This window comes from Apteryx mantelli, chromosome 6 (assembly GCF_036417845.1).
Source record: "Apteryx mantelli isolate bAptMan1 chromosome 6, bAptMan1.hap1, whole genome shotgun sequence".
NCBI classification, from domain to species: domain Eukaryota; kingdom Metazoa; phylum Chordata; class Aves; order Apterygiformes; family Apterygidae; genus Apteryx; species Apteryx mantelli.
The window spans coordinates 49,118,896-49,146,682 of NC_089983.1; the positions used below are offsets into that span (position 1 = coordinate 49,118,896).

Below are 27,787 nucleotides of genomic sequence, written 5' to 3' on the forward strand. Positions count from 1 at the left end.
GAAAATAAATACACTTTCCCAGTCTACAGAGCATTTAGACTATGAGCCATTTAGTGCGTCATATATTACGATTTTCTGAAAGCCCAAGGAAACCCGTATTGCGACAGCACGGGAGGACTCACCGTGCTGCGTAGCCTCACGCGGCAGACGGGGCTTGAAGATGCTCGCCCAGGCGGGTCCAGACTCAGATCTCTTCCACAAGGCAACTCAGCACGTATTTCCCTCCGCTGGCAGAGCTTCACCACACTATACCAACACGCTGTGGTGGGGGAATTGTCGTAGGATACAAATTACAGTTATTGCTTGTTTGAAAGTGAACTTGGCGCATGTGCAATGCTCTTTTGAGGTCGGCATCCCCCCGTCGACCAGCTGCCATTTCGGTAGGATAAAACCCCACATTGGCCCAAGTCATCGCTAACCACACAGTTCAAGAGTGCTCATACGCAGTTGTGAGCAGCAGCAACTCTACTGGCAAAACGCACGAGGCTAAGCCAAACTGGAAGCCATTAGAATACATATACGCCTTGAAAAACATTTTCAATCCTGTTCTGAAAATGGTACGGTTAGTTTAAAATGAAGAGGTAAATTATTCTGCCAACTTAATACAAATAATTTTATTAGTTGTTTACACAGCTCAAATATGCAGCCATTAACTCATGTTTTAAAGATATACATACAGGTGGTAATGGGATGAGTTTTAGGATTCAACAGTACAAGGACCTCAGAAGCAAGTCTTCAACAGTACCAGTATTTATACTATATCTTTATTTATGTACAAGGATTTTAGACAATTTTCATTATTCCAAGATCTGCACCCTTTGCATGACCCCAGTAGTCTGCCTACATACACACACACGTACATCGGGGCAGGGAATCCTTCCAGTTGTGAAGGATCACGGGCAAAAACCAAGCCGGAACAGACGAGTCAGTAACAGCTATTAACTCTTGGCATGTTAACCGCTCTGCTTCGCATCTAATTCAACATCATACTGAAGAACTCCGTGTTACAGAGAGTAAATCAGAGACTGTACAACAAAACAATAATGACAGGACTTGTAATTTTTAATAAGTTGTAATATGGTGTAAAAAGTACTATATTATGTTTTAATTAAAAAACAGGACAGTTAAAGAGAACACAGCATTCTTTAATTTTCATATGGTCAAGGGGAAAAAAAAAAGGCTAAAAGCAACACAGTATTTTCATTTAAAAAGTCTATTTACAGTTTCATATAATACACATTAATGACTAACCCAAGGGTCACTTCAGCAAGTCGAATACACACAAAATATTCAGGTGTTGGATGCAGAAGTGGTTGGAGTTTAGCAGTGGCAAACAATTTCTTGTGCACAGACTGAAAGAATAAAGGTATTTAGCTCTAAAACCATACTGGAATAAAAACTTTCAGAAATATTTATTTTGTGTGTATATATATATATATTTTTTAATGTCCTCAAATACAGTGAGGCTCTACAGACTAAGATCAGACAGCACCACGTGAGGCAGCCACCGGGCACGAGGCCTAAGGAACGAACATTTCAGAGAAGTCTTGTATTAAAACAGACAGGAAGAAAGGTATCTGACAAAGGTGTTTTGGTTTTTTGTTTTTTGTTTTTTTTTAATAAAAATCACCCCATGTGTAATTGGATTCAAAAGAAAAACAAGTGCAGTTTTCCCAAAAAGTTGTAGCAAAGCCAAGAAGCAGCGGAGCTGGGGGGGAGCCCCGGGAGGGGTGGGGGGGCAGCGAGGAAGAGCGTGGCCGCCGTGCTCCCCAGCTACGCGCCCGCCGCCGGAGCCGGAGCCCGCCCGAACCACAGAAAGCGGCGTTTCACCGCGAGGACACAGAGCTCAGCTAGAGGCAGGCAGCTGGAACAGGAGGGAGAGGGACGCACAGCGCAGAAAACGTTTTGCCACCTATCACACCACCACGATAACGACGCTTTGACGCCCCTACTGCATTGCTCAGACCTCGGTCAGCAGTGACATCCGCCTGCGCATTACCTGCATTAACAGCAAGCTTATTCTGCAGCGGGATTCCTGCGCAAATATTGGGCAGCCAGAAATAAAACGAAGGCCAGAGTGCACACACCGGCGAGACCGCGTTCAGGCGGCGTGCTTTCATCTTCGAGTAATAAATAGACATGTTTGTTTTTCAGGAATTTGCAGTTGTGTAGCTTCATAGAAACATGTACAAATGACTGCACACTGCTCCCCCCCTTGACAACTCTAGATTAACTGGTGTCTGTTCACCCTTCAAACAAGGGGTAAAAGGACTAGACTAAATGAACTTTCAAGTTCAAATCTCTTTGAAGAGAGCTTTTACTAAATGAAAAAGAAGACTTAAAAAGCCAGGAGAGACAGAAAGAGGTAAGGAGGAAACAATTCAAGGTTTCAGAGAAAAAGTTACTTAATAGAATCATAATTGAACTTTATTATAATAAATAGCTTTATAAAGTGTTAGCTACATTAATAAACATACTTAAATTTAAGACACAGAAGTGTTCAAGCCAGGACAAGCCAGCCTTCACAAGTCTTTGTATTAATTTTAAGCAATAGTTTTGGAAGTTCTGGAATAAAATTTTATTGCAGTATCAGTGTTAGCCATATATTTTATCTACTTCTTTCAAAAAGACAACACTTTCTAGAAAGAGAAGTACAAAACGCAAGTGATCAAAATAAATATGACCCTGGTCATATGTTTAATACATACACATAAGGACATGACTTTTTTGTAAAAAACAGCCGGATAATATATGATAATGCAACTAAATCATTAGTATACGAATCTTGAGAACTTTGTTTTATACTCCAAGAATTCCAGGTTTAGTGTTGCAGGTTAACATTATCATCCAGTACTGGGTAAAGCCTAGGGACAGGGTTCCCCTCTGGCACCCGCTTGCTTCTCCACTCGGAGAACCAGAACTGCAGACTTTGAATTAAAGCAGCAAGCGCACATTATGCACAGAATTGTGATTAAAGGAGTAATAGTTTTGGAAAGAATGGAGTAAGAACAGTTGAGGACATGCTGAAAACATTCAAAATATAAGCGTTATCCAAACAGACAGTTTGAACTGGCTCAGTTACTGTTCCTCTATCATATACTACCAGTCTCGAACTTTTCAGCCATAAAGGGGCTCCCGCTTTCAAGTTTCGGGTTCTCTGGTTTTTGTTCTTTGAATCCGTTCGTAGGAGAATAAGCCTTTCCTCAGCCTCCTCTACTCTCCCCTTCACAGTGTTTGATACAAGAAGTATTTAGACGAAAGTAACACTGAGCTGATATTTTACAAAGAATGATTTGTAACCTTCTAGGTAAAGCAGCATTTCTAAGTTAATTCAGCATCAGCTAAGTCCTCTAAATTTACAAACAGGAAAAGCTTAAAACCCCCCACCCAACTCGTGTGCCTACGCACAGCAAACCGGCCTCAAGGGCCCCGGGCGGAACACGGAGACGCTCCTGTCACAGATAAAGGCTAGTATCTGACATGAAGAAAGTTTCAAAAAAAGCTTCTGTACAACAGCATTTATAAAAACTAACCGGTAAACCCCAATAAGGCAAGAACGCTATTTCTGCTTATGACTCTAAAGAACATTGTAAAAAAGTTACAATGGCAACCACTTATAATTTATTTGTGTATGTTTAATATAGTCACCGCAACAATGGTATTCAAGTCACATTTGTATTTATAACACACATCACAGCTATATGCAAAGACATTTTTTTTTCTTTCTTAGTGCCATTCTTTCTAACATCACATCATTCTTGTCCTATAATGCTCAATGATGCACCGTTTAAAGGCTTAATATTACATTCATTTGAATTAGCTGAAAAAAATATTTTTCAGACGTAGTTTGTCTGAGAGTAGCAAAGCTAATGTTTTATTAGCCAATTAGAAAGGAACTACTTACATGAGGATGCTTACAGGCCACGTATTCTTGGATTAAGTCATTTAAATATAGTTTCTTGAAAAGAATTCTAGTTAACCCATCTGTTACAAGGATAAATTTAGTATTTCCTTTCTCAAAGGAAGCTATCTATATAATGTCTGATAAACGGTAAAGTGCTTGGAATGTAGACAGCAAAAAGCTTCAAGAATTGTAAAAAATAAATTTCTCATAAATCATGTTAAATCTGGTATGTAGTGAGGGGAAAGAACACTCGTTTAAACACAACTAGATGCTTTTATACAAATATATCTATTTTTAAAGAAAATGGAAATTGTAATATACAAAGGGAAAAACTGATTAGTGAATTAGTTTTAGGCACTTGGGCTGCATAGAGTGTAGTAGGTGCCCGTCAGATACATTTAGCATTCACACACGCACGCACACACCTGGGAACGCACTACGTAATGCATAGGAAAACAGCTCTTCAGCCTCCCTGAAAAAAACAAAATAATGATGCTTGCTAGATCCCTGTTCCCATTTTCAAACTCCTATATCTTACCTCTCCTCACAATCTAAAAACCTGGCTAATTCTCAGATCACAGAGGCAGCATATATTACAGCTGATTTACCAAACTTATTTGCTAATCCAGAATAAACATCTTAAAATGTCAAGTTATTGAAATACATGATTTGCTGCTATATTTTTGCCAGTAAAATGGCTTTCTGCAGCATCAACTTAAATAACCGTTTTTAAAAAGCCATCCCCTTTTCTGTGTAATATCCCAAGAATGAATTCTACGAAGAAGAGAGGCAGTAAGTAATCTTAAATTTCAGCTGAAAGTCAAGACAACACCACACACACAGGGTGAAAACGCAAAAGCAATACAAATAACTGAATTCATGAGTCATTGCTAAGACAATGGCATTTAAACAGTAAGTGAATGAGTTGAAAGTAGCATTGATATAAAGTTAAATTTCCTTTACTATACAGAGTTAAGCAAAAAGGGGTGACATGTCCTAAGGGGAAAACAAAAAGCTGTAAACAAGAACGACAGAAAAAGAGCTTGTGTGTTCAAAAGTTTCTCTACTCTTCCCCGACTCTCCCAAGTGACTAAGTTAAAAAAAAAAAAAAAATTAAACCTACGCAGAAGGCAAGGTGTGCAGGAAAAGACCATCTCAGCTACAATACTATCACGAGGGGACAGGCTTATCAATTCTGCTAATGATCATCTCATTAGCATTTGGAGTAAATACACTTGTTCTCACGGAACACCTTCAGGCAGAGTTTTCCGCAGAAACTCACGGCAACATAAGGATGCAAATATTCTGCTCTCCTTCTGCTTTGAGAGAATCTCTGCACTTCACTTTAAGCAAAGTCAAAACATCTCGCAAGGTGAGAATCTGGACTGTCACCTCTGTTTACCAAGGGGGACAAAGAGTCACCCAGTTACCACAGACAAAATCCATCATTCTTGGAAACTGCAAATACAGCACTTAAAAAAATAAAAATTAAAATAAAAAAACCCTGAGACACGTCTTCCTTTGATTACTACAGCCCAATCAAGAACGCTACAGGCACACGATGCGTCAGTCAGAAGTGGCCACCACCGAATTCTAGCTACTGACCAGCAAATCTTCCCTCTAAAACGCTAAGTGACACCAAAACAGAGAAGAAGCCTCATCGCCACACGTGACGTGACACACACACGTCCCCTCTTGCAGCTGGTCCAGGCTCTACTGTTCAACGCACAGACATCGATCTACCTACTCTGGGGATTATCAGCACCTCCGGGCACAAAGGCCGTTGCTTCAGCAGGCAGTCTTCCGCGCACGCTGTCACTCTCGTCTCCCTGCTAGGCTCTCCTGCCACCGGGGAAATAAAAATTCAGGGGCTGTGCAGTATTGGGGAGGCCACAGGAAGTGGAAATAGCCAGAATACTGAGAGGGAAAAGGAGAGCGAGAGTAAACAGTAGATATCCTATTACAACATAAGCCATACTTGGAAAAAAACAGTACATTTTCATTGTATAAACATACCAAATCCTGAAAATTTAAGCAAGGAAGTGAGCAGCAAATTCCAGCAAAAAGTAGGTATCAGAATACTGCTCCATGATTTTTGTTCCATTAACAACTCATTTTCTTAACAAACACACACACAAAACCTGTGCGCATTCAGGCAAAATACAGAATTTTAAAGTACTACAGTGAAGCATTTTAAAGGGATGGAAGACATAAGACTCAAAACCCAAACACTTATGTTTATAAGCAAGTCTGATTTAAGACTATAAAATGTACAGTTCGGTTTTATATGCAAGTGTGCACAGAGCTTGTTTCTTGAAGATACTATCAGATAAAGTGAAAAAGTCTTTGCATTAATTACTTCTTCAAACATTTATACATTTTGCAATACACCAGTTAAACACCAATATCTATGTGCATGCACTATAAACATATGCATGTACACGTTAAAATGTTTTAACAAAGAGAGCAGATTCCCTAACCAGTTAGCATAATAAAGAGATACCAAAAATATATTAAAAAGTCAAGTTCTTTACCTGCCTTTATTCAATACAGACTTTTGAAATTGTCTCCCTTTTTCCCCTCCACAAATTCACAACATGATCCCCAGCAAAGCAGGCAAACAGGAAGGCAGGGTACTGACTACATTAACACGTAACCAAAGATGAGCTGTCTGTAAGCACTTTAAAAAGTTCAAACTAAGCTTTTTCTTTAAAATGCCTTTTCCGTCCTTATCAAATTCATGCGCTAAGAAAGGGAAGGACATTTTAAACAAAGTTTTATTTCACTTTACAATACTCTTCAAACACATCCCAAACGCAAAAGCCTACAATCAAGGCTCCGTACACTTTCACAATACTGATAACTTTCAAACCACCCAACTTTCGCCCTAGTGAAAAGCCTGTATCCTTTAAAAGGATAATTTTGAACTTCTTCCGTACGGCCTTCCAACCCATTAAATAATACAGTGAGAAGCGATAACCGCTCAGTGTTCTGACACTTTTTTATAACTCACCTGGGGATCATGCAAGGGAGTTATTTCCAAGAAGTGCTGCCAGGAGCTTCTGCGGAACCCCAGCTTCTCCGGCAGCGCAGCCCGGCGTGCTCCCCTTCCCCATCCCAGTGCAATCCACTGCACACGGGTGTCTATATACACTACGGAGTATCAGAGAGAAGCGTGCCTCTTCCTCTGAAAAACACTTAGTACAGGGTAAGACTCGTTTGGTAAGATCCCAGGGGGGCTTTCAAACATACTTTTGTGTGTCGTCTTTGGTTAAGGAAAAAAAAAAAAAGAAAAAAGAAAAAGACGTTTTTCCCTTTACGAAAGCTGAAGGTACTTCTGCCAGGCTTCAACCAGAAATGAACATGTACTGCAAAAAAGGAAAAGCAGCAGCATAGGACAGGATGACACACGCCTTTTGACATCACCTAATCCAATGACAACTACAATAAAGTGTCTGTTTTGTTTTAAACTCTGGCAAATTTTCACTGTTGCTTGCCAATACTACAGTTTAAAATTCGATCCGTATGTCCCAATCCTTTATGGCATCTTCCCTAATAAAAAAAAAAAATCATGGGAGAAACGAGCAATCGTCTTAAGAGAGAGTTTGCTTTATAAAGTTGTGGTGAGTCAACTGTCTGATGGACATTACAGCTGTACAGATAACAAAGGAAAAGAAGTCGTGACATGTTGGAAATGTCAAATATTAGTACTATTGTCAACATATTGATTCAGTTTTACACACTGGTCTGAACAGATTGCAATTAACCTAAAATTGAGGTATAAATATACAGAAATATGTACAGTACACATACAGGAAAATATTTTTGCATTTGTAACATCAGTAACTTTAAAAATACTGGAAAGTTGATATCTATGCCATTGATTTGCTTGCTAATTTACTGGAATAATGAAGCCAACATCTTCAACTAGAGATGACTACAATGGAATAATAAAACTCAAAATTAAAAGCTCCTTCCTCTCACTTCATCTTCACCACGCTCAGCATCAGACTGTTCTGAGTGGCTGTATCTTGAAAAGAAGGTTGATCACAGCTTTTACACGCATCCCCAGGGGAAAAACAAACAGGAAACCAAACTGGAGCCATCCACTGCAGCTTTCTTTTCGCCGAATGTCTTAATTTATATACGTGTTTGTATCTATGTAGAAAATGAAGTTGAAATCAGTTCGTTATAAATACATCTAACCCATTAATTCTGCCACTGTCAAGGTAATCATGGGTACAGCTTTTTTTTTTTTTTCTTTTTTTCTTTCTTTTTTTAAAGCAACGTCTGTGCAAACAGGTCATTAAAAATCATCTGATCTTAAGTCTTGACATCATCCATTCGAGTCCTTGGCACAGTCTGTCAACAAAAAGAGATGAGTATAATTACAATTTTTAAGAAATACATACACTCCTGAGGATAACTTTAAAGATAATTCCATGACACCAACTTACATGAACAAGAACAACAATTAAACTTTTCCTAAGATCTCTGTAATTCTGACTGAAGGAATCATTTCCAAAACCAATTAATTCCTAACACTGCTAGATCTCATTATGCGATCTATGGTGAGAGCCTTCAGATGCCAGTATTTCTCGAGAACGTACACTGAAGTTACCTCCAGTTATGATCAGGTGATCTAACAGACGAGGAAATTTCCCCACCACCCCCCTTCGCACAGTTAGGCTCAACTTATTTTAAGTTATACCACTGTGAGGTCAGACTGCAGATTTGATGTGAAAGTTGCTCTTCAAATCACTGATCTCCACTTCAGCTTATTTCAGCGATATCAGAAAAGAAACCAGAAGTCTGAATTCCCTGTTCGCTTGAGCAAGCACATGCTTTCTATACCAAGAAATCTGGTCTGCATTGCAACTGCTGCAGCCGCAGACATCAGTAAGCAAGTGACAGGGTATGCTAAAGAGAGATTCCTAAAAGCGGTAACAACCGCCACGTCTCAAAGTTCTTTTGGCACCTTTTTAGTTTGGTGCTGAATCAAAGTTGCACATGGTCCTAAGCCAATACATTTTAAAAAGAAAAATCTGAAGTGTTACATCATTAATGACAGGACAGGAATGTGTGTTAAACCACAAATACCACAATAAAATACCAACAGCATTCAAGACTCCCCTCCTCCAGCAAGAATGATCCTTACCCCTCTCCAGTTAGAGCACAGCATGCCTGAATGTGCCACTGGTGATCTTTAATTGAAGTTAGTTTCAGAAACTGAGAGATTTCAGCTACTGTCATACACTCCTTAACGTCCTGCTTGTTAGCAAAGATCAGCAAACCTGCTTTCTTCAAGTCCTAGGGAAAGAGGAGAAGGAAAAAAAAAAGATGAAATCTCAAAGGGACAATTAATCATATTTTCTGCTAGAAATCTAACTAGGCTGAAATCCTGACTTGGGAGTGTCCGTCAATACTGCAACAGCCATGCTTAGACGTGCCATTAACTTTAATACCAAGTTCAAATTCTGGTTTTGGAATCTGGAAGCTTCAAGCCCCAAACCTATTCATTTTCAAAATAAAACTACTCACCTCCAACAGCATCTGCTTGACCTACTGCCTTGGACATTTAATCTGGAATGTTTCCCACATGCAGCTGTGACTCCTTAAGAGATTTTAACAGTATATTCACAGTAGTTAAGTAAGTGCCCTGGCTGGTGGGGAAGGACAAAAGAGGGCAAGACTGAGCGCAGGTTAGTCACTGCTACAGTGGTATGAGGTACCTGAATTAAGGCACAAGCAGGAGGGCTTATAGACCCTAACTCACCTAGGAGATAGGCGCTTAGCTTCTAGAACAGGAGGAATCAAGCGCCATCCATCCCTCTCTGACAAGGTCTCAGTGCAAGGTGAAGATCATGCAAAAGATTAACGGCTTGTATGAAGCAGCAGGGGCCACGAAGGAGCTTCCCCGGCCCCGGCCAACCTATTCTCTCCAGTCGAGTTTGCTGCCTTTTCACACCTCAAAGGACAAGAGGTGCAGCACTGAGCAAGGACTGCAGGCAGCCCCAAGAACGAAGGTCCATCACAGCCAGGTGGCACGAACCAGCCTGCGAGGCAAAGGATGCGACAGCAGACTAGGGAATCTTGAGCCCTAGCCCTAGCCTGTAAGAAGTGTTTAACCTCAGAAAATCTTTTGATCCAGCAGACCAAAACGTCCACAGCCTACATCATTTTGTTACCTCCGTGAGGAACGGAGGCACCCTACAGCTCCGTAGTGAGCCCAGTACGGCACATGACAATAACTCCATACATCTGTCTAACAGTCAAGGCCTTCCATCTAGCCCTCACCTGGCAGGTCACTCCTACCTTTGTATCCAGACCAAACAAACTCTGGCATTTTGCTATGCCTGCCTTTTATCGAGAATACCACATTACGAGATACAAAACACTTCTTTGTAAGCCTGACCGTAGTACCGAAGCAGTTGACTGCTGGGGCAGTTCTTACCTGGGGGGGGGGGCCAGCGGGGTCCATCCCCGCCAGAACCTTTTAGACCCTGGTAAAAGCTTGCCAAGCCCTGCCGCGCTGAGCGGGGGCAGCACGCGTGCTAGCGTCAGGCCTGCCACCACAGCCACCAGAACCAGACGTGCACCGGCCCCCGCAGCAGCCTTCTGCGAGGGAGGGTGCCACCAGTGAAGAAGCATCAGGACTTCCACAGGCGGAGCGTAAAGCAAGCCGCAGCAACATCTTATGTACGGGATGCACTGAATTTTTAGAAAATCATCACTCACAGTGCTTCAGAATCAAAACCTGGGGGTCGCCATGAACAATCCCATTACAAACAGAGAAATGTCTCTTTAAGGACTGTGCGATACCTAAAACATCAGTACTAACAGAATTTAGAGAACAGCAGTTCTAGAGGCAATTTTATTTTATCTCAAGCTGCTTGGAACTACACTAGTACAGATACATGTTACTGAAAATCAGTCCCTCTTAAAGAAAAAAAGTCTTCCCCTTCACTTAAACGTCTGTACAAGAGCACTAATTTTTAGCAACAGTAAAATTAATTCCCAAATGGTCCACTGGTCCAGAAAATAGTTGGAACTGACCTGGGCAACTCAATTTAGCCTTAACAAAAGTTTAATTCAACTGGTTAGCAGAAACAAAAGATTTTCAAAGATTTCATGGAAAAGCTGTTCTAAATACCCATTTGACTTTCACTTCATTTTATATGCATTGTAGTTCTTCTCAAATGCCATAGCACCTGTTAGGTTAGCAGAACATCCTGAAAACATCCTGACCGAAGAGAACAGGCACATTTACTGTTAGATGGATGCTTTGGAGCACAGAAAGAGTCTCCCAACACAAAGCAAGGGCAATCACACTGCTTGGAGTTCCAAGCTTCCCTCATATCAAAGTTCATTAATACCGTCTGCATCTTCATTTCTACATTATGAAAAAGAACACGCAGACTTTGTTTAACAGTTTCAACGGACAAATTTCTAAGCTGTGCTACTTAGAAGCATGACAGCAACAGACCCTACGACAACAGTCCCCCAATGCCACGTTTAATATCCCATTGCAAGCAAGAAAGCCAGACCTCCCAGGTCTGGGGCTTTTCCTCACCTGTGGTTTCACAACTGGTTTCACACCAGCTCTGCTGCTCAGGTGGCTAAAGAGCCAACCACATCAGCGAGCCAAGCCCGGCCACGGAGCAGCAGGACTAACACAAGGAAGGGCATGAAACAAAAAAACAAAAACCAAGGCTACACAGCAGGACCTTTCAGTAGCCCAGCTAACACAAGTCCACGCAAGTTAATCACGGGAGTACACCACAAGTAAGACAGGCTGGTCTATCCTCCTTCTCTACTTTTCCAGCTTTCCTGAGAGCGGCCTATCTTAAACTGTGTTTGCTTTATTGAAATTTATCCACTTTTGAGCATCACATGAAAGTGCAAAGTAAAAAAGCTACAGACTACTGAATTATGTCTAAGTTTTAATAAGAAGATAAACATCAAAGGAAATACATACACAGCTTTTGCCCTTCCCACAGCCATCTACTAAGGAGTGGCTACAGTTTAAATATAGATGTAATATTTTGGGATATAACACCATGTATTTTATGCCCACCTGTGTATTCTGACACTTCTAAGTTTGGAAACTTAATGCCCTTGGTGTCATCTCATAAAAACGGATCCAGTTTGAGTTAAACTTGTTTGTCTTACAAGTCCCAGCAGTAGTCAAGCTTGTATAAACACATCTCTTGTAAAAATCAAGGCTCTGGTCCTGCTGCACTTCCTGAGCAGATTACTAACAGCACAGTACACTCCACTGAAGTATTTCGGTTTTTCCAAGGTCATGCAATAGCTGCTCTTGACTTACATACTGAAGAACTCTAGTGCAGTATTTATGAATCAGAAACATAGCTAGCTCAATTTTAGACCTGACACAGGGCTCAAATTTAAAGAGAGTCTTTACAAGCTTGCAGGTTATCCTCTCATGTTGCAATTCCAAGTAGACTTAAGACTATTGCTACTGTAACTTTCTCATAAAGTTTTAAGAGCTTCTCTCATGCATTTTTTTCTGCAATTATCCCATTTATTACTTGACTATTACTGCATAGGTTTCTTTAGCTTTCCAGGAAAATTTGTTCCATTTCACTCCTGCTGCTGCCAGTAAATAGCTATGGATACACAGAAAGGGCAAAGGGGATTTTTAAACATATTTGGTGTTATCTTTCCAAAACCAAAATACCAACTGTTGTCAGTTGCTCTATGACTTTAGTAAAACAGGTCTTTGGATTTTTTCTGAGTTCAAAACAACGTATCAGAAAACTTCACACTGCTGTTTTCTCGCCTACCTGCTATATCCTCTGACACAGTATGCTGCACTAGGGCTTGAACAATTCACTCTTAGCACGAGAACCTTTGTCCTGCAGAAACAGGACAACCTAAGCTTTCAGCCATCTCATCAAGACCAAAGGTGTAACCCAGTAACCTGTCTTTACCAACTGGAGGGCTTCCTAAGAGCTTTCAGGTCAAGAAGAGAGGGAGTAAGCCTCTGCTGCACAATTTCCCACTGTATGCATGTGGCTGAACCCCTTCAGTGCGTCTCCGTTGCCTTGTCCCAACACGGCACTGCGCAGCATCCACCAGTTCCTTGGAGGTTTGCAGGGAAGAGAAGGTGCTACTGGGATGCTCTGCTTCAGTATCCTACTCCTATATCTCCAGCTCCCCTAACCTTACCCCTCCTCATTTCGTTTCCTCTCAAACTCATTCGGCTTTCCCAAGGTCTCTGTTCACTCTTTTCTCACTCCTCTTTTATTTAACCTATTCCTTAGAAAACTCACACTTGTTCCTGATAGAGGGAAAAATAATTAGCAAGAACAGCAGGCAATAGAAGGCACGTAGGAAAACTTACATTAACAGGACAAGCATACACCGAGGCACCCCCAGAACATTCTCCCCGTTGCAAGAACCTTCCAAACGTCAAAAAGGCTGCAGTCAGTTTATTTCTTTAGTTTCAGAGCTGGTTGCTATAAGATACTTTTATAAGCCCGTATCTGTTTCACTACAGCAAACATTCAGCAACCTTGAAGCTACCAAAAACAGTACTTAATTTTTTGGAGGAAAACAATGTTTTTTAAATGATCTCATTCAGGTCGTAACATGGGCTGAAAGATCAAAGACACAGAAGTCATTTCTAGGTCCTAACTCCTACTTCTCTGAAGCACTCAGAGGGCGAAAAGCTACTTCTGTAGGAGCTCACTTCAGTAACTCCATATTAATTTACAACTTCATTGGGAGATTTACAAAAGACAGAGCCTCTAGCAGGAACAGCGCAGCTCTGACACTACCTGCAGCTGGGAATACAACCGTTAACATTCGCCTTGGACTCCACTGGAGAGGCTTCCCTCCATTCTGGTCTGTCTTTACCTCCAGCTGGCAGGCTTAAGTCTGAACTTTTACAAATAATGTGTGAATCTATTTCCCTTAGTATGTATTTACTTTTGTTTATTTATTTAGTAAGTATTTACAGCCAAATCTTATCCACAATAAATATAAAAAAGTGAAAACATTGCATCTACTCACCTCATGTGCTAACATCTTATACAGTTCTTCTTTAGTTACAGAAATTCTCTCTCTGTCTGTGCTGTCCACAACAATTATTACAAACTTTAAAAAAGTTAGAAGTTATTAGTCAGCATTTCAGAGAACTACATATTTCTGATCACACATCCTTACACAAAACAAAATATTATCCCCAGGAGAATATCCAGCTAGTCAACTGCACTATCAGACATCAGTTTATTCCAGATAATACTCCCAGCCACAGACTGTGATTACCCCCAGCATCGGTGTGGTTTATGACTTACATTGTTGTTTGTATACAAGTATGTCTGACATACCACCTTTTCTGAATTTCTATTTTCCATTTCTAAGTGAAAAACTTATATTGAAGGAAAGTATTTTTATGCCATCCTAGATCTGGTCTTGCTCTTTGCTTACTATAGTTGAGTAGCACACAGATCCCTCAACTAATTTGCTGCATCCTTAGAAAGGCAAAGGATATCAGCTTTCTCCCTCCACTTCAAACACTAAACATGCACGTAAGAACTCGCAACGGATTTAAAAAAACATAAGCGCCATACTTCAAGTGCATACATGAAGATATAAGCATAGCATCTCATAGTGAATCACAGGAAAACAAGGTTTATTATTATAAAAGTTAACTTTTTTTTAAACCACAGTTGATATCAACTAAGAAACTTTGCCTTAAATTATTATTTTAACCAAGTTCTGTATTTGTGCTACAGTTTTCTTGCTAACAACAGTTCTCAAAACTCTTGGGGGTGCTTGTGTAAATTGATCATGGGATCTTGCGAGGCAAAGCTCCCAGAATTTTGGAGGAGAATTTCTGGGGCTTTCAGTCTGTCCTGCGATGGGCTACACAGGTTTTCAGAGCGCTTGCTGCAGAGATACAGCACTCGCGTTCCACAAGAGGGAACCTGTAAGCACAGGGATCTGCAACACCAAGACAGACTGAGCACCTGCCCCAAGGCAGCAGATCCCACCACACAGAATCCTTACAAAAAAGGTGGTTTTAACTGCAATCCATATTATGCATCTTACATAAGAAATACACAATCACGTCGCACAACATCTTGCTAAGGAGGAGACTTGGAAATCAAAATACAAGCGTCCTGAATATCAGAGGAAGCTACACTAACATTCAAAGCACAGTTAACGCAACTTTCCTGAACTGTGTCTGGTACAAATCTCAGATACGTTGTACTTCCTTCATCAGCAAAAGTTAAAATAAATCTGACAAGGCGGCGTTCATTCTTACCTCAGTGTTTGTATAGTAGGTGTTCCACGAAGACCGAAGAGACTCCTGCCCTCCAATGTCCCACATTAGGAAACGCGTGTTATTGACCACTATCTCTTCCACATTACTCCCTATGGTAGGTGAGGTATGTACCACTTCGTTCATAGAACTGCGGAGGAAGAGATCAACCCCGTGAGAAACCGCCCGTGCAAAGCTGGCAAGTTATCTGCATTATCAATGACGTCAGAACTCCAAATTGACCTTTTTCTCTAAAAACTCACGTCGACAGCTATTCTGAGGCAGAAAGCTCATCTGGGGAATTCTAGCAAACACACCTTATGCAGCAAATAGAGACAAGATGCGTGTGCAGAGGGGAGAAAACAATGAGGATGGACTTGGACTATATTTTAAATAATTAAATTATAAACCCGAGAAAGCGTTTTTGAACCAAACTATATTATAACTAAATTATAAAGCTGAGAGAGCATGTGCTTCAGAAGCTATTTAAGCAGTCACTTTTTCTTTTTCCAAGCTGATTTTTGGCATGCAATGCAGTATGGGAGAGAGCAGTTGTTTTTCTTCAAGAATGCAGTTAAGCCACAAGATTTCCAAGGCTGCAGAAAAACAACTCATCATCCAACTCCTCCAAACATACTACATATTTCTCCATAAGCATACTTTCTTCACAACTCAGAAACACTTCAGTTACGTTATTTCCAAACTTTCTTCTCTCTCCCCTTCTATACAGCCCAGTTACTCTGCTTTTCAGAGATGAATGCAGACAATATACAGTTTTAGAGATGCTTGGTGTAACTTTGTCATCAAGACAACCAGTTTCACGTCAACAGTAACAACCAAATGTGTGTTCTGGATACTCCTGAAGTTAAAGTTATTTAAACTCTACTCTATTGGACATAGAGAAAAATTAAAAGCAGCTTCAAGGCAAAAAGTCAACCATTTTCAAAAAACTTGATTATTTTTTCTTTCAATAATCTTGATACAGTCATCATTTTATATGAAAAGTTTCTGAAGTTCTAGAAGAGCTTTTGGTTACAGTGACAGCAACTTGAGACTTGGAATAGCGCCAGAAAACTACTTGAAGAGGATACAAAGAACTGAAGACATGACGAGATACAAGGACAGTCTAGTATTCTGAAAAGCAATCCTAGTTACCCAGTGTCTTAACAGCATATAACAAGATACCTTCTCACCACACGCATTTTAAGGAAGCGAAGATAAGGGAAAGAAGGATTAGAGGGAGAAAGAACTGTAACTGGAATTAAGAACAACAGTGATATAGCAAGATGCCCTTGGCTGATTTCAGATTTAAAAATCAGTTTTCAGCAGAGTTCTTTTAATGTTTAGAAAAGGCAAATCACGAATCCCCTTTCCTTGGCTGAACTTGCAGTCTTTCACACTCAAACTGTTGGCATCTCTCAGCTTGCAATATGATAGGTTTTTTTTCCCCTCCACTGAAACAAGATAAACGTGAAGTGTAATGGCATTTCTAGTAATCAGAGAGCAAAATCGCAGGGCTTCCAGGGAGGGATGAGATCTGAACAGGAGAACTGGAGGAGATGAAGCATCTGCGGAGCTGCCAGTATCTGTTAGAAGAATCACCACTCCAACATCTGCTGCGACTGTCCACACCATGAAAGTGATGGTCAGGACACTAACTAACATATTCCTGCCAGTTATCTCTGCCCATCTTATATAGAAACAGTTAAACACACATTCATGCTCAGAACATCTATCTTCCATGAAGAAACAGTAGAAAAGAAGAAAAAAAAAGGGATATCCAAGATCAGGGCAGGGTTTAAGGAAGAGCCTGCAGGAAGAACTGCGGAACAGTGCTGGTGCAGAGCGCTTTCAAAGGAGCAAACAGAGCTGCAGAAGGGGAATATAGGAGGGCAGGATGGGGAAGTCCTGTAGGGCTAAAAAGCTTGTCAGGAAAAGAAGGCATATAGAGACGAGCTGTACGAAAGTGAAAAGAAAATGCTGAGGCTGCAGAAATTGAAGAGGGCGAGAAGAGGGATCATGAAACTTTTGTGGAGGAAGTGGAAAGACACAGGCAGCATTAAAACACACTGAGGACAGCCCTCGGCGGCAGTACTTACTAGTTTTAAAATGTGTACTTTTTTTCTGTTTATGTTTTTTTTAAATCTCTCCCTCCCAATCTGAATAATGACAGCCACCTTCACTTCTTCCACTTTCTTTGCACAGTGTGCTAGAACAGAAGTGGCTGGAAAATACCGCATGAATTCCGCATTTCAGAAAGGCAAGAGCAGATCATAATTTGACTAAAAGAACCTATAATTTACGTTTAGGATTGGACAAGAATGGCCATATCACTCAACATGAATTATTTCTGATATTGAATCAGAAATACTTTATAATACCAGTCTACTTAACGTGTGAAAACGCAAACCTGTTTCTTTTTTAAACAGACCTTGAGCTGCCTGCCCCAGCCAGAAGTTTCTGAGTCTGCAGACAAACTTCTGCTCCTTTATCAAAACGTAGTTGAGGACTCAGAGATATGAAGTTCACACAAGTTTCACATAAATGAGTAGCAAGGTTCACATAGGATAAAATATGAGTCAACACCACAATTAAGGGCAGGAGCTGCACCACAAGGATGACAGCGACCAATGATCTGGAGCCCACTGGTGGTGCAAAACACAGCCCTGACCAGACACACAGGCTGCTCAGGACCATCCTGTGCTCAGCTGCTGCTTAGCCTCCCTCCCTCATCCTGTACCACAAATGGTATCAAGTAGGTCTTGTATGTAGGACACAAATCACGGGCAGGGGGAGGTCAGGCTGCACTGGTTTTCCTCCTCATGGAACAATTTGTTGATATTTACATACAGTGGCATGGATCAGTTTAACACCGTTGACCTGTGGCTAATCCTCAATACAATCATATTTTATATAGCTGGCAAACAGCTTACACTGTGACAAACGTAATTGCACTTAGGCAGTAGTAGCAACGTAATTTGATAAATAAAAGCTCTCAACAAAATCTTATTCACATATCAGGCAAAACACAGACCTTTCCAAACTCTGCGTGCGCGCGCACGCACGCACACACACACACACACACACACACAGTGATCCATCAGCACCTATACTGTTCAGTCAGCTTCAGCATAATGCTCTCAAAGTAAAAAAAGAAGCAGAGAAAGCAGCTAAAACCAGTCAGGGCAATATGTACAAAATACACCTTGAAATACATTAAACATCATCTGCAGTTTATACTTACAATTGATAAAGAATGGTTGTTTTTCCTGCATTATCCAGACCAACAATGATTACTTTGTGCTCTGAAATAAAAATATTACTGGTAAGTCACCTAGTTAACATTGCTATGAAAATAACAGATGTGTAATAAAACAAGGTTAATGTTGCATTTTTTGACTGATTTAAGCAAACACTGTCATATTTCGGGTGCCATATTTCATGGGCCATACCTAAAAGTGAGTTTGTACACGGCAGTGTACAAACCTGCGTAGATAAGTAATTGTCATCATCCCTGTCTGCACATCTACATGAATAATTTCTAACAGATTAAGTCCAGGTTTTTTCCTTCTCTAAACTGTTAGAGCAATCTCATAATGGAATCACTTCTGGAACTTCTAAACATTTTTGAAATACAACTAAAATGTAATAGTTTGCATTCCCTATTCCTCCCTACAGTTAAGCTATTCTTCAAAACACATGCTCTTACACATGTTAAATGCTCATTTCCAAGGCCACACTTTTATTAAGGCCAGCAACATCTTAATCTCATTCCAAGTAGTTAAAAAAGAAAAAAAAGAAGAAAAGCAGCAGCTGATTTGCACTGTAACTAGGGTGATCCACCTGTCTCCCACAGCATCCTCTTCTCCTTTCATCAGGTTTGGAACTAGAGAACATATCCTCCGATGAATGTTTTACAGTACTCATTCAGCCAATTTAGTTTTAGATAAACCACCGAGCACTACACGTAACTACTCGGACGCACAGCAGAACACATTTTGGAGCTCGATGCCAAGAATCAATTATTGTTTCTATTTAACACCTTCTTTCCTACACATCACAAAACCGAATCTGAATCCTACAGCTGGTGTTGTCAAGCACACTCTAATTTACAGTTTCCAGGACAAGTGAGTGCTGCCTGCTCCAGGCGATGTTACACAACTTTTACTTGCACAAACAGCATTGACTTCAATGGGGCTATTCATGCAAGTAAATGCTTTGTGAGAAGGGGTTTTCTCCCCCCCCCCCCAGTAGTCCACAAGGGCAACAAAAAGCCATTATACGCCTGCCCAAGCTTCAGACCACCAGAGATCAATTCCTGCGTTGGCAAAGTACACCGGCATCGATTTATTACAGAGGGAGGAGGGAGGGGGAGAGGGGTCAGGTAAGTAGGGCTTCTTCCTTTCGATTTTACCAATATTGTGTGGTTTTGCAGAGTTGTCTCGTATGCAGTCAGGTACAAACCCGAAGTTTTAAGTAACTTTGCGTAACGGCACAATATTGCAGAAGCGTCTGCTTACCTGACCCCACACAACTAGGCAGCTTTGCGTCAGGTGCGGCGCTGCCAGCGCAGCGGGCGCTAGGGAAGCGGGAGGAACAGGAGGCCCGAGGTGGGGCTGCGCGCTACAGGACAAAATATATTTTCGTTGCGTCGTCGCTCAGCGTCGGCGGCCGCTGACGGGAGGCGCCGGGCACCGCGGGGCGCCGACGGGCTCTGAAGGGTGCGGAAGGCACCGGCGGGGGGGGGGGGGGTTTACGCTAAAACCGCGCTTCCCCCCTCAGGGAGCGGCGCCGAGGCCGCGCGGCGGCAACCGCCGAGGGGGCGCGAGGCGGCCGCGCGCCATCACCACAGCGGCGGCGGCGGCGGGAACGGCCGAGGCGGCCCCGCGCGCCCCGACACGCCCGCGGCCGCCGCGGCGCCCTCACCCTGGTGGTTGAACAGCCTCCAGATCCTGGTGAAGAGGATCCCCATCCTCGGCGGCCGCCGCCGCCGCCGCCGCCCCCCTCCCCGCGGCGGCGGCTCCGGGGCTCCGCGGGCTCCTCGGCAGCTGCTCAGGGCCCGGCCCGGCGCCCGGCCTGCCGGCGCTGAGGCGGGCTGGGGCCGCGCCGGGCCTGCTCGCGCTGCGCACTGCGGGCCGTGCGCCCCCCGCGCACGGACATCGCCGCTCTCCCCGCTCCGCTCCGCGCTGCTCCGGCCGCGCCGCGCCTCGCTTCACCCCGCCGGGCCCGGCCGCGGAGCAGGGTGAGGGGGAACCAACACGCGCCGCCGTGCCGACCCCGCCGGCCACCGTACAGCCCGCGAGGAGGCGGGGGAGGGAGCGGGTGCGCAGCCGGCCCCGCCCCGCCGCCAGACGTGTCCCTGTGACGCGGAGGGGGGCGGGGCTCCGCAGCCGTGGAGGGGCGGAGGGGGCGGGGCTCCCCCTGGGCGGCCGTTAGGGACGGCCGTTAGCGCGCGCCCCGCCCCCCGCCGTGAGGGGAGCTCGGCGACGGCGGCGCCCGCCCGGCTTTGCCCTGCCCTGCGCGGCGCCGGCCGGGCCCAGACAAGCCCGGCGCTCCCGGCCCGGGCCTGCCGGAGCCCGTGTCCCCCAGGGCTTCCAGCCGGAGCCGTAGCGGAGCGCTCCCTGGGCGGGGTTACGGTCTGGGGCGACACCGAGGTGCGGCAGCGCATGCGGTGTCGCGGCGAGCGAAGTGAAGCGCGCCGGGAAAACGGTGGTTATTTTCGATGTGGACAAGGCTCCGTCGCTGTCCTCCTTCCCGGGGTGCCAGTGCACCTGGGTTTCATCCGGAGTGGTGGTATTCTGCGAGCCCCACCTTCAGGAAGCAAGAGATTACGTGGGAATCTCCGTTTTGAGTCAACACATTTCGTAATTACCACAGTGGGGAGAGTTTTCAGTCATAAACGCTAAAAGGATCAACATCAGGAGGCAAAAAGTTCCATGTATTGTTTTAAAATACCATTTTTTAAAACAATTGGTGATTTCTAGGGACCCAGCTAACGATTCTAATTGATCTCTCCAGAGTATGTTTCTCGCTCTAAAGAACAGGGATCAACTGAAACTTAACGCTCAAAAATGCAAGTTTTGTTACCAGCAGGAAGGGAAGCACTTGCACGCCGATTGCTTCTCCTGCCACCGCGAGCGGAGCTCGCTGTTGCTGTGGGTGTGCGTAATGTCCGTGACGGAATGCAAGGGTGCAGACGTGCGAGCAAGCCGTACGGCCCTGAGCTGCGACTTGGATTGCCTTTCCGCAGCTCCTGTTGCGGAAGGCAGATGGCACTCGGGTCAGGCCCCAAAAACGGACCTCGGCTACTTAACTGAGACTGAGCTGGAATTTAGGTCCTTCCATCCAAGACTGCATTTCTGAAAGTCACGGCTGAGCTGTTGGTTGGTGGTGTAGGTGACTGAAAACTCTATAGCCTCATTTTCTTTTAAAGTACCCGGATTGTCTAAAGATAAATTACGCTGTTTGTACAAACATGACGGTCTCAAGAGAGCTAAGCTAATGTTGCCAGAGGTAGGATTCACAAACTATGAACTCTTCTGCCTGCCTCTTCAGAGAAATTCAAACCAGAAGCGTTTTCAGAGAACATCTATGACCCTGGGGTCCATGCAACCTACAGCAGTAGCACAAGCGACTTTCTTTTCAGGAACAACCAATAAATAGGCTATTCATGTCTTTTTATAATAGGCTAGTGACAAGACAAGCAGGATTTACACCCTTATCTCCCTTGTCCATGTCCAAGAAATTGCTCATTTTAAAAAGCACAAACAGACGAATTTTGTATTCTCTGAATTGTCTAGTACCTCTAATGCCTAGCACCTTCAGATTTTAGCCTCAAGGCCTTTGCACTTGTAAACCGTTGTGCAAATGCTTAATTTTACATAGGTCAGCCATGTTTTTTCTTTCAGATAGACTAATGACAGATGTAAATTTAAGCACATGGGCATTTTCAGCATTAGGATTCATACTTCTTAAAATATTTTTTACTGAGCTTCAGACAGATTCCACAGCTTTTAGATGCAAGCATCTTTGTTTAGACAATGCTAGTAGGCAGGGTAAAGAAAGAACACACCTGCGGGTCTCTGAAAAAGTAAGCTGAACTCACTGGCTTCCTGGCAGAAATGGCACAGAGGGCATGAAGAAGTGAAACTGGTGGAAAGTTTGTTTTTCAAGCTGTGTACACATCCTCCCAGTCTTTCTCTGAACTTCAAAATATTAAGGCTTTATTTATCGCCATGGTATTCAGACTGTGTTCTTTTAATTTTGAAATTTTGGTCAGACGCCAGTTCAACCAGCCGTGGAGATGTACTTTATCCCTGTTTATTTGGGATAGAGTACTCTGGATATGCTTCCCTTCTTAATTTACAGTATTGTGCAGTATATATATAAAAAACTATTTTTGTCACTTAAAATACATGTTATTGGCCTTCGTGCCTCATTCCATATTGTCCTCTCACCTGCATCATGGCCTCTCTTTTTCCTGTATACATATATGCTTGTCTCTCGCTCTGTTTTTCACCTATTCCTTTGCGGTCTGGTACGCCTCCTTGCTGAGCTGCAGTTCTAGCTTGTTTGCTTGCTGTCTGGAATTCTTTCATCTTCCCATGCGGTGCCTAGTCCCCTTCCCATATAATATATTCCTTTCCCATTTTGGATCAAAGAGAAGTTTCTGCTTCTAGACCCTTTCCTTCTACAAGCTCTTATTCCGACTGTGGCTTCTTGCTTTTTATGTTATATTTTTCCCTTGTGCAATGCTGGCCCATAGTGAAGCAGCAAGGCCAGTAGTAATCTCTGAATTCCTGTCTGCTTGTGCAAGCTTCCACGCTTCTTGTTGCAGTGAAGGGGAATTTATGGTTCTTAATAGTTGAAGAAAATAAACAGCCTGATAATAAACTGGCATGTTACTAGTATGCTCTGATAGGATAAAAATAAATCATGCACCCCTCTAGTAACATATCTGTAGTCATTCAGGCCAAAACCAACTCGATGTTTTTTGTCAATTTTTATCCCCAAACATGAAAAACAGCATGTCTTTGGAAAAACAGAAATGCTTTCACATATGTAAATGCAATACAGAAATATACTTTCATAGTGTTCTGTTGCTTATATTACCAAAATTCATTTATCCTCTTACGACAAGCAAGGAAGTCTAATAGCTGAGTGCAATGGCTTCATAGGAGTCCATCAGGAAATGCAAAAGGGAAACTGAGGTATTCAGCAAGAATTCAGCGTTCCTCATGTCAGAGCTCGCTAGGATGGGATGTGTAATGGGAGGCAGATGAAATAAACCCTCCAATATGATACACTTTCCACAAGTTCGGCATTCAGCCTGAAATGGAATTGCTCATTAGCCTACAATTATCTCTCTTTCTGCTGTGCTTCTGCTGGAAATTTCAGATGCTTACGATAAATTTCTATTCTCCATGCCCCTAGTGTAAACAGGGAGTAATTCTGCTGAAGTCTGTGGGCTCATTCCAGATTTACGTAGGTGTGTCAGAACTTGCCCAACTAAGAAGAGGGCAGCAAAATTCAGTTAAGCCATTTATTCCAGATCTTTAAATAGAAGAGCATTGATTTTTTTCCCATGTACTTTTCCTCTTAGACCCTGTGACGTTCTGAAGCAACTTAAAGAGCTGCAGCCAGCACTTGTTGGAGCCAACTCAGACTGCGCAAGACTGTATATTCACTGCTGCCAGTGCACCTCCATTCTGCCGTGTACTATCAAAGGCTTGCAGGTACACAACAGTTGCAAAAATGCAATTTTTAATTAATAAAATTAATAAAATTAATTTTTACAAGATGAATATATGGTGTATTTTAGGACTAGGAGGCTATTGTTAAGTTTTCATCTATGGCTTCCTACTGGTAGTTAAATCATGGTTTGAAGGCATTTGTACTACGGCCTGATTTAACATTTACTGGGCCTTTTTTTACCTGGTAACATTAATGTCAGACTTGCCATTGCTGGTGGATGCTAAGAAAATGCTCAGACCAGTGCAGTTCATAGGAAACACAACGACACAGTTTCCTCCTGGAAGTGCTGACAGCCTTGTTCCAAGCGCCCGTGAAGCAGCCTGGGGGTCGCTTTAGGTGTTCCTGGGCAGCAGCACTGCGCAGTCTCCGCTGGTGTGATTTCACCAATGGAGGGGAAAATATATAGAAGAAACCCAAACATGTAGAGAAGATGGACAAGGAAGGTGACTTAATAAACTTCTAACTTGTAGGAACATATGAGAACACACAAAAGAATGTATTTTTTCTCTGTTTGGAAGATCTTAAGAACTTTATTAACAGCTTAGATTAAAACTCACAGGCTTTATATCTCATTGTGAACACTTAGTCAAGCTAATTCAATTAAATGGATTTTAAAAAGCCCTGCACGTCCTTTAGAAACGTGCAGCGAAAGTTAATTCATACGGAAGATGCAGCTTACCTGAGCCCAAGGAGAAGGGCTGCCGGAGGGAAAAGCGGGCGAAGAAGGGGGACCCCACGGCCAAACTCCCGTGCCGGTCTGGGGGTGCTCGACGCAAACCGGCCTGGTCCCCGGCTGCTGTACCCCCTTTGAAAGCACAGTGCTTCCACATTTTTTAGATGATCACAGCCTTTTTGTTAGCTTGTGGGTTCACTTGGAGGAGAAAAGCCCCTTTGCATCACTGCGGAGCAAACTCCCCATGGGAACTCGGCCTGTAATTTCACTCCCTAGGTGGCTCTTTGGATTTCGCTCAAGGTAGTACCTTTCAGCCCTTGCTTGTTCTCAAGATACTATAAAAAGTATTTGGTGTAACCGTTCCTTCATTCCTTAATACCTCATATTATTTTTATGCTTGTTTCTGTCTAGGAGCAGGTTTTAAATTCATAAGTGATCATAGTGAGGATCAGATCCAAAAGCCATTAACATTCATGAGAATCTTTCCATTGATTTCAGTTGGCTGAAAGTATTTTACTTATTGATGGAATAGTGAATTATAATATGTATTTCTGTACTTCTGAGTTGCAACAATTTAGAGCAGATAGCTTTAAAAATAAGTTGTTCATTCCACAGACCAGATGCATCTCCTTCTTCACAATCTCATTAATTTATACTAAAAAATGTTAACACATTAAGCTGCTGCCAAAAGCTCTCTCCAAACAATAAAAAACCCTGCAACATTTTGTTCTTAATTGACTCTTCTGAGCACTTTTCCAATCTTTTGAGTGCAGAATACAAAAAGAGACTTAAAAAAGACTTTTAAATGCTGTTTGTATCATTTCTGATTTATTGTAGAAAAGTTATTGTAATGCAGTTCATTTTTGTACATCTAAATTCCATAAAACAAAGCCATAGAAATGAGGATACTACAAGCATGCAGTCTGCATTTTCTTCTTTAAATGATTCTGTTCACAAAAATAACAACACTTTTTTTTCTTTGAAAGCCACGAAAGCAGAGGGAGAGCAAAGCATGCACCACTGTACACATTTGCATAGTATAGTTTACCCAGCATGCCTTGTAGAATGCTACACATACAGTATCTATAGAAGTAAGAACAGAAAGGGGCAAATCGGCAAAGAAGAAAACATACTTTTTTTTTTTTTTAGTAAAGGCAATAACGTCTTTACCATAGTGAGTCTGAACTGGCTCCAAGTGATGACGCAGTGAAGCTATCACTGAGAACTAGTTTGGCTGAGAAGCAGATTTTCTGGGAGCTAAAAGCCCAAGGTCCATGGTTCAGATTTTGAATGACTGCTTTCATCTTACTACTTTACCATTTTACATCTTGTGCATACATAGAATTGTATTTTGCTTGATTCTCTTCCTATGCTTCTCTTGCACAATTCACTGCCTTTATCTTGCATGTATTAGAGGAGAATCAGGCCTGTTTCAAACGTGAACGCATTTTGGGTGTAAGCATGCATTCTGTACGCATGCTTTCCTTTTCGTTTTACGGTTTCAGCAATGTCATTGAAGTTTTGGGTGGGCTCTTTCACAGTTCCTACAAGGTAATGTCTTCCCTCCTCCCCTCCCCTGATACACAAAAGCAAGTAGCATTACAGCCCCAAGAACTTATTTATTGGGAGTATTTCATTCCAGACCTCAGGCTACAAACATTACTGGTATATTCATCAGTCATATGCCAAAATCTGTACATTGGCCATAATTAGAAATTTGTTTGTATTCATGTAATTTCAGTTTTGAGGAGGAAAATTCAACAAATGAATGCAGGTACTAATTAAAAAAATTTTTTTTTTAAATTAATTAACATGGAAGGAATACAAGTTATTGAAAAATCAAGTCACCTATGCAAAATGCAAGGCTTAGAAATAAACTGTTGGAAATATCAGGCAGCAATTTAAACTGATGAAAAATGCAATAAATTCATTGCTGCTGAATCAAAAAATCTACCTATTTTTTCAAAAATACAATGCCAAATGTAACAGTGGAATTCTTGTAAATTTGTGCTATTATAAATGTGCTTTTTTCCTTGCTTTGTTTTCATGTCATTGGCAAAATATATCATTTTGTACTGTACAATGTATTTTCTTACTATATTGATTCTCCACTGCTTATATGGAGTAGAAGTAATATCAAAGGAGACTGTGGCAATCATTTTTAATTTTTCAGGAAATATTTGTAAGGCATATGATCAGCGGTGTGTGACATTTACGGTCAGACCTTGCAACTACTGGCTTCCAGACAAGACAGTAATAAACACTGTGTCCAGGAGGAGTCGTTTGGGGGATCGAGTTCTAGAGAGAATCCAGTAGCTCATCGCTACGAACCCTGGAGGGAAAAGGCAAGTCCACCAGCCATCGCCGAGACCAGGCCAACGTTACTTCCAGCTTCACCACTTTCAGAGGAAGTAACTATGAAGCGTAAGAGGAATGACGCAGTCCTACTAACGTTTTAAAATCATTTCTACCTTCTCCCAAACCTTCTATATGGATTCAATCAGAGTATTTCTCTGACTTGTTAAATGGATTCCACAACTCAGGAAAAAGATTTTTTTCTCCAACCCCCCAAAAAATTTGATACTAAGTAGCACTTACAGCTCTTTATCCAAGTCAATTCCTTACATATGTATTTTCTACAACATTATTAAAATGTACCTTTATTTTTAAAGACATACCTTTATTTTTCTGTATAAAATAAATTGGACTTGAATAACAATATAATAAAGGTTATTCAAATGACTGTTCTTAAAATAATATACTCTCTTCTGGCATCATTTTAAAGATAGTGGGAATTTAATTTCCCCAAAGTTTGAGTTGGCTACGTTACATTATCTTCCAGTCCAGATACGCTTAGCAGAACTACTATTTGAAGGAGTAAGAGGTAGCTGCAACAAAAGACATTACAGCAGAACCCCATGTATCCAAACTTATAATAATACCAATTGGAGCAACATAACCCAATTTTAAAATAAAGATTTTTAGAAGAGAAGACAGATTTATGTAAGGGGTATTTTACACAATATGCATCTGATTGTTTCATTAATGGTCACTGACTATTTTTGCTTTAAAAAAATGAAGACCATGGAATCAAGGACAGGTTTCATAAACACTGAATTCAGAAAACAAAATGCAGTAGAGGACACATTTAATGTATTCTTAA

At 42.0% G+C, this 27,787-nt stretch overlaps 1 protein-coding gene and 1 long non-coding RNA gene across 3 annotated transcripts; one reads left to right on the forward strand and one right to left on the reverse strand.

Moving 5' to 3' along the window:
• Positions 1-599: 599 nt before the first annotated feature.
• On the reverse strand, positions 600-20,508 carry ARL5A (ADP ribosylation factor like GTPase 5A). Of its 2 annotated transcripts, none has more exons than XM_067299435.1 (6): positions 20,124-20,508; positions 18,442-18,502; positions 15,201-15,348; positions 13,943-14,026; positions 9,063-9,214; positions 600-8,266 (listed from the first exon to the last, which is right to left on the reverse strand). In XM_067299435.1, the coding sequence occupies exons 1-6, from the start codon at positions 20,167-20,169 to the stop codon at positions 8,218-8,220; spliced, it is 540 nt and encodes a 179-aa protein (XP_067155536.1). In that variant the 5' UTR covers positions 20,170-20,508; the 3' UTR covers positions 600-8,217. The 2 variants fall into 2 exon arrangements, with proteins under 2 accessions (XP_067155536.1, XP_067155537.1); XM_067299436.1 differs by lacking the exon at positions 20,124-20,508 and adding an exon at positions 19,718-19,817.
• Positions 20,509-20,680: 172 nt separating this feature from the next.
• Positions 20,681-27,062, forward strand: LOC106482298 (uncharacterized). Its single transcript, XR_001292136.2, has 3 exons — positions 20,681-21,061; positions 23,800-23,932; positions 26,798-27,062. It is a non-coding gene; the product is annotated as an uncharacterized lncRNA (long non-coding RNA).
• The last annotated feature ends 725 nt before the right edge of the window (positions 27,063-27,787 follow it).